This window comes from Solenopsis invicta, chromosome 5, assembly GCF_016802725.1.
Source record: "Solenopsis invicta isolate M01_SB chromosome 5, UNIL_Sinv_3.0, whole genome shotgun sequence".
In the NCBI taxonomy this organism is placed as follows: domain Eukaryota; kingdom Metazoa; phylum Arthropoda; class Insecta; order Hymenoptera; family Formicidae; genus Solenopsis; species Solenopsis invicta.
The window spans coordinates 7,583,866-7,602,059 of NC_052668.1; the positions used below are offsets into that span (position 1 = coordinate 7,583,866).

The window sequence follows — 18,194 nt, forward strand, 5'->3', positions numbered from 1 at the left end:
ATATAAGATGAAATTATGTTCCAACATTCGCATATTCCAAAAATAATTAAAAACCTCTCTATACGCATGGTACGCGCACCCGTTCGTGCGCTACGGAAGTGTCTTCCGATTTTGATAAACTTTTAATATGTTATAGTACAGATAAAAATATGGGACACGTATTTTTATAGACAGGCCCATATGACTGTCAAGAGGATAAAACACGCTCTTGAAATAAATCGATCTTTTAATTTCTGAGGTAATACCGTCGAAACGGTAAGAGATATAAAAAGTTTCAAATAAAAGTTTTATGGATTTCTATGTACTTTATAACAGTTTGCTCAGATTTTTCAAAAATGTCATTTTTCTCGAAATCCCCCTTTTCTAAATTTCTGAAAAATTAAAAATTTACCTTATATTAAAACTTGTAGCATATTTAACAATAAATTCAAACATGTATAATAAAATTATAGTCCAAAGACACATTTTTTAGAAATAAAGTAAAAATATCTATATCGCTATACACACGCCCCATCCATATCTGCTTTATGGTGTATATTGTTAATTTTGTTTTATTTTTTTTAATTTAGAAGAGAAGGGAGATTTCGAGAAAAATGACATTTTTGAAAAATCTGAACAAACTGTTATAAAGTACATAGAAATCCATAAAACTTTTATTTGAAACTTTTTTTTATATCTTTTACCGTTTCAACCGTATTACCTCAGAAATTTAAAAAATCGATTTATTTCAAGAGCGCATTTCACCCTCTTGACAATCATGTGGGCCCGTATATATAAATACGTGTCCCATATTTTTATCTGTATTACAACATATTAAAGGCTCGTCAAAATCGGAGGAGGACATTTCCATAACGCACAAACGAGTGCGCGTACCATGCGTATATAAAGATTTTTAATTATTTTTAGAACATGGGAATGTCGGAACATAACTTCATTTAATATTGTTAAATTTATAATAAAATAAGCTTTATTTCGCATATAAAAAAAAATAAAAATTTTGAAAAAAATAGGTATGTAGTGAGAAAAAGTATAAAAAAAATATTAAAATAAAAAATTTTTAACACTTTTATAAAGTACTTTTCAAGCTATTCAACTTTCATTTAAAACATTTTTCTCTATCTCTTACAGTTTCGACGATATATGATTCAAAAGAAAAAAACCGATTTTTTCAAAGGGATGTTTCACCCCCTAAAAGTGCGTATAGGCCCGTATAAAAAAATATGCGTCTCTTATTTTGACCAAGAATACAACATATTCAAAGCTCATCAAAATCGGAATGTAACACTTGGGCAGGATTGCTTGTAAGAGGTATGAGTATAAATCACATGTATTAACAATTTTATTAAAATCATATTTAAAGTGACTTTACATCACGTAATTAATATTATATTTCTTACATTAAGAATATAATCTTTGTTATCTATAAATATAAAATTTAACCTATTAATTATGTTATATTTTTACAATTCGATTCAATTTAATTCGATTCGGTGAGAAAAAAAACTTTGATCCACTTATCTCTAGAATCTTTCTTTTCTCTTTATTACATTACCTTTCTGACATAACACTTCAATGTACGCAACACCTTGTAATTCGCTGGGTATAGTCACTCGCAAAGCGGATGCTTTTGAGTTTGCGGAGCCGTGAGATTGCCCTGATATACTGTTAGCGGTATTAGGAGACGCTGGTGGACTATTACTACTTCTTTCTTCTTCTTCAGCTTTGGTAACTTCGAACATACCCGTTTGTGTATACTTCGAGCCAGCTAACGCATAAACACAGTATGAATTTATAAACAAGAATATCAAAGAAGTTCTTCTGTATAAAAATTTATATAATATAAGAACTTAATCTAATTTTGAGAAAAAGTTAATGATTTTATGGTCAACATGTTGATATTTTTAAACTTTAAAAACATTTTATAATTTTATTATAAAAACTATTTTATAGTTTTATAGTATTATAAATTTCTAAATTAGCATTGAGTCTTATAAGGAAAAGTAATTTAAAGTAATAGAGAAAGATATTTTGACCGTGGCTGTATCAACACAAATTGAACAAGAATGCCTACTACGGTCATAGCTAGGTCTTCGTGCTTGTATTGTCTATGTGATTTTATATACTTTCCTCAAGTTCAATAATATTGCTTAATCTCGTTCAATTTAGAATTGCGTTATGACTGAAAATTAATTCGGCGCGCAGTTCATTGAACTTGAGGAAAGTATATAAAATCACATAGACAAGCACGAAGACCTAGTTACAACCGTAGTAGGCAATCTTGTTCAAAAAGTAATTTAAATTTTAAGTAATTTAATCAAAAACAAAATATAAGAATTTTTAAAAACTATTAGTAATTTGTACTATATATTTATAAGAAAAAATAAAGTTTATAAAAAATATATCAGAATAACCGAGTTTCCGGATGAATGCCACGTGCGTGTTGGGCACTTTGCAAAGTACGTAGCATCCATCCGGAAACCCTCTCGGTTAACGATATCAACGGCCACGAAAGCCTCAAGGCTGGAATATATCAGAATAAAAAAAATAAGATTATACCATAAGATTTTCGTGAAAATATAAAATGCTTATAAATTATGCAATTCCCTTTTAATAATGTCATAGTAAAAATATGGCAATGATTTGTTATTATATTTAAATTATTATAAATAATTCTTATTAAATTTTTTCTTCACTAGTATTTATTAATATTATAAAAAAAATATTTTTAAGTAACAAATTATTGTTTTTATTGTTTAAATCTTGTTCATTGTAAAAATGGTAGATATAAGAGCTTGCAAAACTTGGTTAGGTAGTGCGCATAAGCGTGAACGCGTGTAAGAACATAGCGAGTTCTAGAAAGCGATTTAGGCAAAAAAAGATGAAGGAGAGACGTGCGAGTGTGTAGAATAAATAGGAGAACATGCGGAAGTGGAAGCGTGCTTAGGGAAATAGGAGAAAGACAGAATTTCCAAGCGAATTAGAAATAGGTAAAGATTGAGGTTATGGCGAGTAAGAAGACAAGAGCGGCCGGTAAGGCGGGAAAGACGAGGCTGAAGGAGAGACAGAGAAAGCTGATGGTAGGAAATAAGAAAGAAGGTAAGACGGTAACTCTCAAAGTAGCAAAAGAAAAATATTGGAAAGAGAAACGGGCTAAGATAAAGCAAGAGATTAAAGTTACTGAGAGAGGAGATAAAAGATTTGAAAAAGGATAAAAAGAAAGCAAATAAGGAGATAGAGATTTTAAAAGCAAAAGCGAAGTTATATAAGAAGAGGATAGAGAAGTTAGAAGAAAGAGTAAAGAAACTAGAATTAGAAAGAAAGAAGGGAGGTAAATAGCGAGGAAGATAAAAGGGGAGAAGTAAGAAGTATATATAGTACAGGAACAAGATCAAGGGCTAACAGCATTTGCAGTATTAGCAGCAGAGACAGGATTAGTGAATGCAACGGTTTAAGCAAGAGCGAGGTAGGGAAAATTAAGAAGTGCGTGAAAAAAAAAAAGATAAAAAGGAAAGAAAAAATAATATTATAATGAGAGAAATAAAAATATTTAAAGAAGTAAAGAGAAACGAGAAAAGGTGTAGGGAATAGACAGCGGCCTTAATAAAAGAAAAGATAAGTGTAGATAGTAAGGTAGTTAACTGTAAAGAGCGGTAAGGTAATATTAATGAAATTAAAAAATGAGGACTACAAAAAAAAATTATGAAAAACAAATATAAATTGAAAGGAGAAACATATATATAGAAAATGATCTAAGTTAGGAGAAAAGGAAAGTGCAGAAAAAAGTTCACAGATAGACAAAAAAACAAAAAGAAAAAAGTGTAGAAGTAAAGGCAGGAACGGGTAAGGTTAGAGTTAAAGAGATATGGAAAATATGGGCGGAAATAGAATTGAAATTAGAAAGAGAGGAAAAAAAGAATGGAAAGGAGAGAGATAGAAAAAAGAAAGGAAGAGGACGAGTTGGAAAAGAGTAACTAGGAAGAAGAAGATCGGGATTTCAAGTAAGCCGGGAAGTGGAAAGGGAAGGTAGAAGAGGATAGGAGAGAGAGAGAAAAGGAAAAGTAGGAAACAAGAATAGGAAAAGATACGTATTTTGGAATATAGCAGAAATAAGTAACAAGGATAGGGAATTTTGGGAATATATAAAAGGATACGATATTACAAGTATGTATGAAATTTGAGTAGAGAAAATAGGATGGGAAAAAAATTAAAGAAAAATTGTCAGAAACACATGAATGGGTGTGTAGTTTCGCAAAAAAAAGAAAGAAATGGAGAACAAGGGGAGATTTTATAATAGGTGTAAAGAAGGAAGAAATAAGACAGGGAAATAAGTATAAAAATACTAAAAGAAGAAGAAGAGATGATAATGACAGAGGTAGGAAAAGAGAGGGAGAGAGTAAAAATTGTATCAGTGTATGGTGTACAAAGGGGAAAAGGTCTAAGAGAGAAACTAAAAAAATTTATAAGAGAAGAAGAGGAAGAAAATTTAATAATAGGAGATTTCAATATAAGAATGGAAGAATTAGGTGGGAGAGATATAAGAGATGTAGAAGAAGAAAAAATAGCAAGATATAGCAAGGACAAGATGATAGGAAATATAAGAAAAAATTTGGTAGCATGGATAATGGAGAAAGAGTGGTATATTTTGAATGGCACAATGGAAGGAGATTGGGAGAAAGAATATATGTAGGTGCGAGAGGATGTCCGGTTTGTAACGATGCGCTTCCGCATCATTCCCCCTGGGGCCACAAACCGCCTCCATGTCCGGTCGAACATCCGTCAGACAGGCAAACAGACGCTATGCGCCGATAAACGTTCCATATACGCGCGTTCAAGCGGCTCAACAAACGCGCCGTTAATCGTATGAACTTCGCGCGTACGCGCACTGAACCGCACGCTCCTGGCGTTGGAGCGACGAAGAGACGCGTGCGCGAGCGAGAGCACGATACCAGACTGATCTCGGAGCAGCGGGGATGCTGTATTCCGAAAAAAACCGAACTCCACCCGAGCATCTCCGACTCTCCGAAATCGGAATATAAAAGGCGGGCAATCTCGTGGAAAGATCGACTCTTTTCCCGGTCCGGCTTCCGAGCCAAACCAAGGAAATTCGTGTGGTACAGGGGAGATTTCCAATCCCGCTTTCCCGATACCCGAAGAATCCGAGCGGTAGAGAGAGCTCTGCCACCGTCGAAAGATCTCGACGATTCCGTCAAATCTCCTTCCGCCTCAAACTCCGTGGTAACGACTACCACCCAAGGCTGCGTTCAGATTCCCCACCCGAGTGCATCCAGGCACCTAAAGAGCGTTCAGATTCCTTTAGAGTGCCCCTACCGGACATTAGGTGGGTCGTTCACTTTATCACTCTGTCTATCCCGAGAGAGTGGAAAAACCACATGGGTCCTTGAGCCGGGTGAAACGGGTGGGTGACGTAAAGGTGCGTTCCAAAATGTATCGCTATAAAAATTTCTATATATTTGTGATAAAGCTCGTATATTTAAAATAAATTTAAAATAAAAAAAAATTTAATTTAAAATATTATAATAAATAAAAATTAAAATGTATCAATATAATAAAGAAAAACGTTAATAACCAAGAAAAGTTTAAACGTTTTGTTTATTATTCTGTTTATGTAATTACAGATTAATAAATATTAATCTTTTATTCTATTAATGTAAGGTTTCTTGATCTACAGTCTCACAAAACCGTTATATAAATATTTATATTTGAGATTAGTATGTTAAAGATTTTTAGTATTATTAAATATTTTCTGATGCTAATAAAATATACTGTTTGTTTTCTGTTCCTGAACTCCCTGAATTAGTGTGCACTTAAAGTGAAATAGATATATATTTGAAAGTTAGTAAAAACAAGAAGGAACGTTCCAGTGCAGTCTAGTGCAGGAATAGAAAACAAGCCTATACATATAATAGATGATATGCGCAATATATATCTTCATCTAATTTGTTAAAATAAAAATTTATTTTTATTGTTCAAATTGATTCGTCCTATTCTACTAACATTTAATTTTCATCTACTTTAGTTATATTGATAAAAATATTCATAGTAAAATATTTATGTATTATCTTTATCGTTTATCTTGATTTATTATGTAATTTATTCTGAATCTGAGATATTTATGTTACTATTTCTCAGCGTTATTTGCTAAACACACCCAATGTTTGAGAGTGCGTTCAGATTCCATAAACCACTAGGGAGCTTTTCATTAGCTCCGCCCATTTACCCAGTCACCCAGAGATCACTCACCGGGTGGAGAATCTGAACGCAGCCCAATGGGTAGAGTGATCTTTGCCTCCATCGAGAGATCTCGAGGCAGCCGGCACCGGCGCGCAAGCAAGGATTCCCTACTAAGAGAATCCCAAAATTACCTGTCGCGAGACCAAATTCCGGGAAGAGCACCGGCGCGCCGTCTGCGTAGCGTCCCAACCCGCGCGCAGGCCGCCAACCGCGAAAGGTAAACATCGCAAAAAATACGCGCCATAACCAAACGAGTGCGACAAAGATATAGCTACCATGTCGTTCTCGCGCTCCGGCCGCAAATAAAAGCATTGTATATAACTACCGCCGTCTTGTACATACCAAACTTTCTCTATTCTTATATCGCTTATATTTTTGTGTATCATTTCTATTTCATTTGTAATAAATTTACGTTTTTATATACGCACTCCCAATCTCAAAGTTAATTAACCCGGCAACCTCCCTTCGAGCCCTGGCTTCCCTGAGCTCGTCTGTGCTCGAAAACTCGCAAGTTGTTTTACAGGTTACTGATTAAATTATTGTAAATAAAAATGTACGCGATAAAATTTGTAAGTTTATAGTAAAATGGACTCAGACCACTTTGGTCAATGGAGATGAAAGTAATAGAAGAAAAATAAAGAGACTGAAAAGAAAAAGAAAAAGAGAAAAAGGAAGAAGAAATAAAAATAACAGTATGAAACAAAAAAACAAGAGAGATATATGCAGAAATAACGGAGAAACTGTGTGAAGCGAAAAAATTGAAAGAAAAGAAGGACGATACGATTGAGGAAAAATGAGAAAAAATAAAGAGGATAGAACACAAAGCCATGATAAAGAAGAACATAAGAAAGAACAAAAAGGTGGAGCTTGGAGACAAGGATTACTGGGACAGAAGCTGCACAAAAAAAGAAAGGTTAAAAAAATATACAAGAAATGGAAGAAAGAAAAAATAAGAGAAAATTATATCAAGGAAAAAAACAATTTTAAGGAACTATTGGAGAAGAAGCAGAGAGAGAAAAAGGAGGAAGAGGAAGAAAAAGTGAGAGGAATAAAGAGCGAGGCGGAGGTATAAAAATATATAAACAAAAAGAGGGGCAAAAAGCAAAGATAGTAAATAGGATAAAGAAAAAGGTATGGAGAAAGTATTTCAAGGACCTGTTGGAAAATTCGGCGAAAGAGGATCAGTACAAAATTACCTTCTCAAAAAAAGGTAAAAAAAAGATGCCAATTTATGTGTGTACGCGAGCACCTTATCTTTAATTTGTTTTAAAAACTCAAGTGGTACTATTTTTTAATCCAATCTAAATGTCTTTTTTCCAAAAAATGTATGAAATCTTTAAACTGCGCCAATTATAAAAAGAATATATTGCTGTTTGAAATAAATGTTGTGCTACTTTTAACGAATAAAATGCAAGTGATAATATATTTATTTTTTAAGTAAAACCCAAGTAGCGGTATCTTTAATTCCTTTTTAAATAAAATTCAAGTAATACTGTCTGCGTATTTTTATTAAAACATTTTTCTGTTCTAACCTAAGTGGATGTACTTAATTTAAAAAAGTTTCAATGGAACATGTAACATTTAATCTCAAAAAATAAAACAAAAATGAGAATGCTTTATTAAAATAAAAAATTTTTAAACTACAAAAAAATTGGCGCGCGCGCGCACGCACTATATATATTGGTATATATATATACACACCAAGCAAATCATATATATATATATATATATATATATATACACACCAAGCAAATCAAAAACTGCTTACGTGAATATAATTAACCTCAACTCCCATCCACAATAAATAATATGTCCCTTGTATAGACAAGATTATATATTAGGCACTTTTTTCAGCCAAATTCGTTTGTCTCGTACAAAAACGTGTTGAATAAGTGTATTATTAATAAATATGTGCAGTTAAAAATATATATTTTGCATTACCTAGAGTCAATATTATATTATACTACAAATGCTACGTATAAAATTTTCCAAGTGTCATAAGATATGATTGACAAAGTGCATATGAATATGATAATGAAACATAGCTAATTAGATTGCATGAGCCTTATTAAATTTATTTTTATCTTTCTATCTTTCTCGAATGCATATTTTTCCCAGCAAAAATGTGATTTGCTTTCTCAGGTCTACTTCTAAGTCATACTTTTTTAATTCTAACATAATGTAAATGTATATTTTGAATGAATTGACGTTTGAAACAAGTGTAAAATGATTGAATAAAGATATAAAAATATGTGTAATTTTACAAGTTGAGTCTCAGAGGCCTCAACGCTGCGTATTCTCTCTGATTTTAGAAATTTGTAACTAGATTAATTAATAAGTATGGTAAGTACATTTTGAATCCTGTTTATTAAAGTTAACAAAGTTAAGTGTAACTCTTACAATACATATTGAGTTCACTAAACTAGTTAAAATAATACATGATATTAAATATGCTCGCTGTGTTACAAAATAAATGTTAATTGTAAATAAATAATATGTGTTAATCTCGCTGTTACCTGATATTTAATAATATATCTGAGCGTCTTAGAAAAGATATTTTTTCTTATAAAAGATAATTCATTTTGTAACACAGCGAGCATATTTAATATCATGTATTATTTTAACTAGTTTTCAGTAAACTCTATATACATTGTAAAAGTTACACTTACTTTATTAACTTTTTTAATAAACAGGATTCAAAATGTACTTACCTTACTTATTAATTAATCCAATTACAAATTTCTGAAACCAGAAAGTACACGCAGCGTTGAGGCCTCTGAGACTCAACTTGTAAAATTACACGTACACCAGGCACTGGAATCATTTTTATATCTTTATTCAATTATTTGACACTTGTTTCAAACGTCAATTCATTAAAAATATACATTTACATTAACGCTAGAATTAAAAAAGTATGACTTAGAGGCAGACCTGAGAAAGCAAACTACATTTTTGCTGAGAAAGGTAAATATGCATTGGAAAAAGATAGAAAGATAAAAATAGATTTAATAAGATGCATCCGATCTAATTAACCTCGTTTCATTACCATATTCATGTGCACTTTGTAAATCATATCTTCTTATAACACTCGAAAAATTTTATACTGTAGGGTTGTCAGGAGGATTTGAACGAGGCGCCTGGAAGAGGAAAGTCTGGACGACACTTCAGAGGCTATGCCTGGATCAAGAGGGGAGGGAGGAAGGCGGAAACACTGGGCATCACCGCGAGGTGTGCTATAATATATAAGCCAAGAGACACGTTTAACGTTAACACAACGGTTTAATATCAGAAGGTGCGTTACATTGCTACGCAAGATGTCGGACAGGCCCGACTGTACACGCGGACGGCGACCAAGAAAGAGCGGTCCGTTACGCACACGCACGCTTGCTTGCCCGCACGAGTTCCCTCTCGAGAGCACGGGTGCGCGGCAATCGCCCGTCGCAGCCAATCCGGGGCTCAGGCTAACGCTGAGCCAATACCTACACAGTATCGGTATGACGTTGACAATATGGCGCTGCACTAGCGCCCCTAGCGATGGACGCTTGAACTAACAGAGGAGGTTAGCGGAGACAGCCGCTAACTTACAGCTCGACCATCCTGACCATTCACGCGTCCCGAGTGATTTACAAATACTGAAACGGAACTTTGGTATAAAAGATCATATCGTATCTTATAATAATATCACATTGTAAATGTTACGATTAATATTACAATAGACTATATTAATATCAAGAGTTCAGTCTAAATACTAGGAATAAGAATACTGATTGTTGAGAACAGGAATATCACAACTCTTACATAACTATAGTATGAATACAGAACACTATAACGTAGGAACTAAAACTAGAGACGAGACTCTTTCAAGGCACAACTGGTTTGACATGAAATTTCATACGATCCGGAGATAAAATAGAATTGTACGGTTTTTGAGCAATGTTAAAACCAGGAATGTCTTGAATCACATAACGATTATTATTTAAGACTTTAGCTACCATGAAAGGACCTTTATAAACCGGTTTTAATTTTCTGTCCTCACCGGGTTTGATAACCGTATCTCGTATCATGACGTGATCGCCTTCTTTATACTTAGAAGGTGTTTTATGTTTTTTGTCATAATAGACTTTGTTATAATTTCTAATTTTGTCAGTAATGTCAAAAGCTTTTTTACGATTTATATCTCTTTCGTCTTCGATTTTTAGATCAGTTTTGGCAAGAGAATTTAAACATTCAACTATCTCCGCATCGGCAAAATTCCTTTGTTGGTAACCGAACAACAAGTTCGAAGGAGAGGAACCAACTGAAGAGTGAAAAGTATTATTTGCTACATATTGAATGGTATTCAAATGAGTGGACCACAAAGTTTGATCCGTGACAACTTTCTTAAGCGAAGATTTTAAAAAACGATTGACTCGCTCAACCAAGCCATTCGCCCATGGAGCGGCGACAACGACTAGCCGATGTTTGATGTTGCGAGCATGAAGAAATTCTGCGAACTCTCTTGAAGTGAACGCAGTGCCTCTGTCGGACACTATTTCCCGAAAATATTAAATAAAGTTATAAAATGTTTAATAACCTCTTTAGAGGAAGTTGATTTTACCGGGAAAAACCAAGTAAATCTGGTAAAAGCATCTACTAAGACTAAGACATGCTTGTAGCCTTCGTTAGATTCCATCAAGGGACCAAAGTGATCGGTATGCAAAATTTGAAACGGAGCCGATGGAGCTTCAACGAGTTGCAGTTCTCCTTCATGTATGTTAGTAGAGGTATTAGCTACTATGCAAACAATGCAATTATCAATGTAGTTCCTTATTCTACTACGCATGTGGGAAAACCAGTATGTTGCGCTAATACCTTGAAAGGTTTTTTCGACACCGCAATGTGCAGCTTCATCGTGATAATGACGCAATAAATGAATTATCATGGACTCAGGAACCACGAACTTTGGTTTATCAGCGCATTTCTTATAGACTAAGCCATCGATTAGAACGTATTTATCTAAATCCGTGCTTTCCAACTCCGTTGCGAGAGCTTTGATCTGAGGGTCAGCCAATTGACGGTATTGTAATTGATTTTCTAAAGAAGTAATTTCCACTGAGGACACAATTCGGCTAAGCGCGTCTACGTGAGACATTTGTTTACCACTTCTCTGTATAACTTTAAAACTGTAATTCTGTAACCGAAGAGTCCACCGTGCAATACGCGGATTAAGGTGTGCTTTGTTCACAGCAAATTGTAAAGCATGACAATCAGTAACTACTGTAAAGGTAAGACCGTACAAATAAGCATGAAACCTCTCAATTGATTTTACAATTGCAAGCATTTCTAATTCAAATGAGTGGTATTTACACTCAGCGCTATTAGTAACCTGACTGTAATAAGCTACTGGGGCCCAGTGACCCGAGAGTTGTTTTTGCAAGAGAATAGCTCCGAGAGCTGTAGCGCTCGCGTCTGTATGGAGCTCGGTTTCCAAAACTGGATTATAAACTTGTAAAACGGGATAAGACGTTAAAGCAGATTTAAGCTTATCAAATGCTCGAATGCATTCAGTATCAAAAGCAAAGTTAATCGATTTATGCAATAAATTATGCAAAGGTTTAGCTATATGTGCATACCCGGAAATGAATTTGCGAAAGTAATTGGTGAGACCCAGAAATCTCTGCACCTCTACAACTTTAGTTGGAACTGGAAAGCGTTTGACGGCTTCTACGTGCCGATCGCTAAGTGTTATCCCCGCAGGAGAGATTATATATCCAAGATATTCGATCGTATTCCGTAAGAACTGACATTTTTCGAAATTGACTGTAAATTCATACTTTTTGAGTAATAACAAGACTTCTCTAACCACTGCCAGATTTTCTTCAATTGACTTTGACGGAATAAGAATATTGTCGATATATATGATCACTTTGTCTTGCGCTATCAGCGGCTGTAAAATTTGTACTAGGCGCTTTTGAAATTCAGCCGGAGACTCGCAAAAACCAAACGGAAGACGGGTGTACTCATACTGACCGTCCGGGGTCGCAAAAGAAAAAAATTTGGTGTAATCTGGATGGATTTTGATTAAGTGAAATCTGTCTTTTAAATCGATAACCGTAAAAACGACGTTGTCGCCGATTCTCATAATAGTCTTCAATAAGCGGAAATGGATATTTCTGCTTTAAGACCCGGTCGTTCAAAGGTCTGAGATCAACACATAGGCGCAATTGACCGTTCTTTTTTCTCACCGGAACGACTCTAGCACAGTAAGGCGAGCTGCTATGTTTGATAATTTTTCGCTCAAGTAAATCTTCAACTATTTGTCTAATTTGCAAACGTTCAACCCAGGCAAATCGTCTTGGCGCATAAGCGTAAACGGAATCATTTTTTAAAGCAACTTTGACACAATAATTATTATTTTTGACTTCAACATCCGTGTTGTCAATTTCTTCCAACAAACTGTTTAACTGACGGTTTACTTTCTCACCAAAATCGGTTTTAAGATCATAAAAAGGAGAGTCAGAATTTCGAAAAACTTCAATAGCTTGAACCGAAGCTACTTCGTTTAAAAGAGACAGGTTATTCGAAGGGTTTTCTTCGTAAAATGAACACGTCATTGAAATTTTGTTATTTTTAAAAAAATCACGACCGAATATTAAGAGTGTAGACCATTTCTTGTTTTCTAAAATTTGGAATTTAACATCGAACTCTTTATTTGGTAATGAAGTTAAACATATTTTTGCGTTACAAACACCTACGGTTGGCAAAGCCATGTCATTCAATGCCATGTAACCAGCAGAAGAAACATTATGAGAATCGCGATGGTTGAGACAAATTTTCTCATGTACCGACGCATGGATAAACGAAATAGGACTACCCGTATCGACTAATGCTACCAATTCACAAAGGATTCCATTAACGGAACTTATTTTAACAATTGAATTACTTATCTCTAACTTCGTTGGAGAGACATCTTGAATACACCCCACGACCGACGATGCAACCTTGATCTCCTCTGCCGCTGCGACCGAAGATGTTGCAACCGACGAGCTCTGGGAAATTAATTGCTCTTTCCGCTTCAGCTTGAAGCAATCCGACTTCAGATGTCCTTTTGCTCTGCAGTAAGCGCAGAAAAGATTGGTGCCTTTTGAAGAATCCACAGGTTTGGACGGAGGAAGATTCCCTGAAGACGCACTCGAGGGAGAGACTGGACGCTCTTTGGGCTTTTCCTTCCTCGCAAAATTTGGGGACGTCTTGTATTGAGGTTTGGTTCCATATGCACTAACCAATTGACGCATTTGACGTATAAGCTCATTAACGGAGGGAGCTTTGAGGGCTGCAGCATTCCCTCTAATAGTGAAATTAGTAATTCCACTAATTAATAAATTGACAAGATCCTTTTGACACAAATGCAAAGGTCTCAGAATCTTAAGCTTTTTCATCGCATAATCAGCGAAGTTCTCCTTTGGATAATTCCACAGACATTGTTTGGCTCGATCAATGGTATCGGTGAAGGAGACATCCTCTTCAAATCTCTCGAGAATGGCAGTTTTGAAATTATCCCAGAAATCTGCAACGAATTCATCCTCGTTGTCGAACCATTCTTTAGCGAGCTTCTGGAGGTTTCATGTGGCAGCATATAGCTTTATGCTATCATCAACCTGGTGAACACGAGCCGTACGCTCTATTTTCTGGATCCAGAGATCAATTCTGTCACCTTCTGAACCCGTGAAAATTGGAATGTGAGATGCTAAAAGACCAACGGCTTGAGCGGGCGGTATCAAGGCCAAAGAAGGTAAAGGCTGAGGCTTAATCTCCAGCTTTCGATTAAAATCTGAAGATGAAATCGAAGGGTGTGCTAAGACATCCTGACGTCTATTCATTTGTTGAATCTGTAAGGAGAGTGCCTGAAGCTGCTTCCGCATTTCGTCGTTTTCCTTTTGTAATAATTGGAACGACTGACCTTGTGGGCTTGTGTCAGAGCCGCCTTCAGCAAATCTGCTGCTTCACGATCTCGTTGATGAGTGAGCAGCGCCTCAATGCAAGCAGATTTAGAAAATTCGTCCGGCAGACCATGCTCTTTCAATTTCTCTTTGAGCTGCTGAAGAGAGAGAGAGCTCAGGAATTCTACATCCATCCTCTTCTATCTTGGACGATAAGCCGTGAACAGGAACAAACGTGCACGCACGTTACAGCAAGTACGCGACGCGCGAGCGGAACTACTTCGCCTCGGAATGCGGCGTAGCGACACGAATACGTTGACGCGAGGATGCGTCGCTGTATCAGAGCGATTGATTTCGCGTAAAACTTGGTACTCGTATGGCCGACGAACTGGTCACTCGCCGGAGGGCCCAGTCGCGAGATAAAAGCCGTGATAAAACCCACGCGAATGACGCGGCAGAGAAACTCACGAGGCGGGACTACTTTTCGTTGGCGTATTACGCAAGGACAATGGTGTCCGCGCGAATTCCTTGTCGGTGCACCCGGCACAAGAAATATATACGGCCCGAACGCGAAAAAAAATATGACACGCAAGTCTCAACAAGCAAAAGGCAAAACCACGCGGTGTATCCCACTTCTGAGATAGCTGTAGGGTTGTCAGGAGGATTTGAACGAGGCGCCTGGAAGAGGAAAGTCTGGACGACACTTCAGAGGCTATGCCTGGATCAAGAGGGGAGGGAGGAAGGCGGAAACACTGGGCATCACCGCGAGGAATAAGCCAAGAGACACGTTTAACGTTAACACAACGGTTTAATATCAGAAGGTGCGTTACATTGCTACGCAAGATGTCGGACAGGCCCGACTGTACACGCGGACGGCAACCAAGAGAGAGCGGTCCGTTACGCACACGCACGCTTGCTTGCCCGCACGAGTTCCCTCTCGAGAGCACGGGTGCGCGGCAATCGCCCGTCGCAGCCAATCCGGGGCTCAGGCTAACGCTGAGCCAATACCTACACAGTATCGGTATGACGTTGACAATATGGCGCTGCACTAGCGCCCCTAGCGGTGGACGCTTGAACTAACAGAGGAGGTTAGCGGAGACAGCCGCTAACTTACAATACGTAGCACTCGTAGGAATATAATATAATAATATTGACTTTAGTTAATGCAAAATATATACTATATTTTTAACTGCACATGTTCATTAATAATAGGCTTATTCAACGCATTTTTGCACCACGCGAAAGAATTCGGCAGAAAAATGTGTCGTTTGCCCCGCAAACCGAGATATTATTGACGATTCAGGTTACAGGTTAGGAAACCTGTCATACGCGCAATCATGATCGCGGTCACCTGATGCACATCACATGGTCACATAAATGCTGATAGTGTAGTAGCGAGCCCCACACTGTGTCGAAAATGTGAAAGGGAGAATTCCTGAGGGCGACGACCAAGGAGACGTATCTTACAGAAAAATGTAGAGAGATTAGAATTTGCATAGCGATATCTTCGCTCGTACGGCACGGAGAGAAAAAATAAAAACACTTTTATATATGCAATTTTTTTTAAGCTATCAAATGAGACGACTTTGAACTTGATCGGTTCAGCCGTTGCTGAGATCTGATAATCTCGTTATGCTTGAACTCGCTGACTCGCGTAAAAGAGGCGTCGGTCTTTCTCGCTTTTTTTTTTAAATTGGCACAAGACGTGATCGCGCCTCTTGATAGAAGATAAATAGAAAGAAGAGGGCCAGCGGCGGCGTGCGATGCGAGGACGGGCGTGAGCCTGCCCGTAGTAGATGTAATTGAGGAGAAACAGGGAGAGAAAGAAATACAAGAAACGGAAATAACAAAAGAACTAAATAATATAAAAAAAAGAAAGGCTGCAGACATGGACGGAATACCGATGAAAGCATGGAAATATGTTGGAAAGAGTCTAGAGAAAAAGATGAAAAACCTGATAAAACAAATATGGAAGGCAGGAACAATACCGAAAGATTAGAAGAAGGGCATTGTGGTGCAAGAGAGGAGATAAGGAAAAAGGAAGCAACTATAAAGGAATATCCTTGCTGTGCACAGCATACAAGATATATAAAGAGGTAATTAAAAATAGATTGGAGGTGGAGGTAGAAAAAAAGGGTATAGTACCGACAAATCAAATGGGCTTCAGGAAAGGAAAAAACATGGATAATATATTCGTTTTCAATCACGTGACACAAAGGAAAAAGAAAAAAAAATATATGATATTCGCGGACTTGAAGACGGCATTCGATAAAGTAGACAGAGAGACATTGTAGAGAATAATGAGAAGGAAAGGAATAAAGGAACAGCTAGTAAGAAGAATAACAAAAATATACGAAAAAACGGAAGTCATGGTGAGGACGGAGCAAGGATATACGGAAAACTTTATCACAGAAAAAGGAGTAAAACAAGGCTGTGTGATCAGTCCACTTCTGTTTAATTTATATACGAAAGCAGTCCGATAAGTACTTAGCCTACAAAAGAAAAACAAAAATTTTGGAAAAGTGGCGATTTATTTCTCAACATAGTCTCCTTTTAGCTCGATACATTTGACCCAGCGATGCTCCAACTACTTTAACCCATCTGAAAAATACGTTTTCTCGAGATCTGCAAAGTAGGCCTCCGGCGATGACCTCACTCGACTCAAATTTCTGCCCGGCGAGGGACTTTTTCAAGTTTGGAAACAAAAAAAAGTCGCACGGGGTCAAATCTGGAGAATACGGTGGATGGGGCAGCAGTTCGTAGTGCAATTCGACCAATTTGGCCGTCGCTACGGCGGAGGTGTGAGCCGGTGCGTTGTCATGGTGGAAGAGCACTTTTTTCTTCGCCAAATGGGGCCGTTTTTTCTGCAATTCGGCGTCGAATCGGCCCAATAATTCGGCATAGTAGAGCCCTGTGACCGTTTTGCCCTTCTTCAAGTAGTCGATGTAAATCACACCTTGTGAATCCCAGAAAACGGTGGCCATCACCTTTCCGGCCGATAGGACAGTCTTCGCCTTCTTCGGAACACGTTCGCCGGGTGAAGTCCACTGTTTCGACTGTTCCTTGGTCTCTGGTGTGTACCAGTAGATCCATGTTTCGTCGACAGTCACGAAACGACGCAGAAACTCCTTCAGATTGCGATTAAACAGCGTCAAACACTGCTCTGAAATGGTCTCACGGTTGCGCTTGTTGTCCGGAGTGAGCAAACGCGGCACCCATCGCGCCGACAGCTTTCTCGTGCCCAAAATTTCATGCAGGATATGACCCACGCGGTCTTTTGAGATGCCTACTGTTTCAGCTCGTGCACCTTCAATCGGCGGTCTGCCAATACGAGATCGTGGATTTTTGTCACGTTATCCTCCGTGGTAGCCATTTTCGGGGCATCTGGTCGTGGCTCATCAAAAACCGACGTGCGTTGAAACTCGTTAAACCAATTTTTGACGGTCGCCATCGAAGGAGAAGAGTCACCGTACACAGCATCCAAGCGCTCTTTGATTTCGCTGCGCGATTTCCCTTCCAAAAACAAGAATCAAATCACCGACCGATATTGCTCTTTTTCCATTTTTCTAAAATCCGCGGACACGCCCGCTTTCACACGCGGTCAAAACAAAACTACGAGTCCGATTCGGCTAAAATTTTGATAGTAGCCGTCTACGAGAATGTACTACACGATAGTAAATCTCTCTTGCGATACTGGCACTATCAGGCAGTGAGGCTAAGTACTTATCGGACCGCCCTCGTATAGCGGAATTAGGGGAAAGAATGGAAAATAGGAATATAGGCGGGGATATAGAACTTAGCGTATGCGGACAACATAGTTTTAATAGCGAGTAATAGGGATACGATGTTAGATATGATAGGTACGTTTAAGCGTTTTTTAACAAAAAAGAAATTGGAGTTATGTCCAGAAAAAAGGATAATGCTAGTAGTATATAAAAAAAAAGAAAAAATCGAGAAATGGAAATTGCTCTTTTCCCATATTTACAAAAATGACGAAAACGGTCACTTTAATCGGCTACCAAC

At 37.3% G+C, this 18,194-nt stretch overlaps 1 protein-coding gene across 2 annotated transcripts in view; it reads right to left on the reverse strand.

Moving 5' to 3' along the window:
- Positions 1–18,194, reverse strand: part of LOC105205952 (mediator of RNA polymerase II transcription subunit 17) — a 143,047-nt gene that overhangs the window by 44,547 nt on the left and 80,306 nt on the right. For both annotated transcript variants that reach the window (XM_039449995.1, XM_039449996.1), the window contains one exon: positions 1,553–1,765. In XM_039449995.1, coding sequence (XP_039305929.1) covers positions 1,553–1,765 — 213 coding nt within the window. The remainder of the gene's footprint in view (positions 1–1,552; positions 1,766–18,194) is intronic.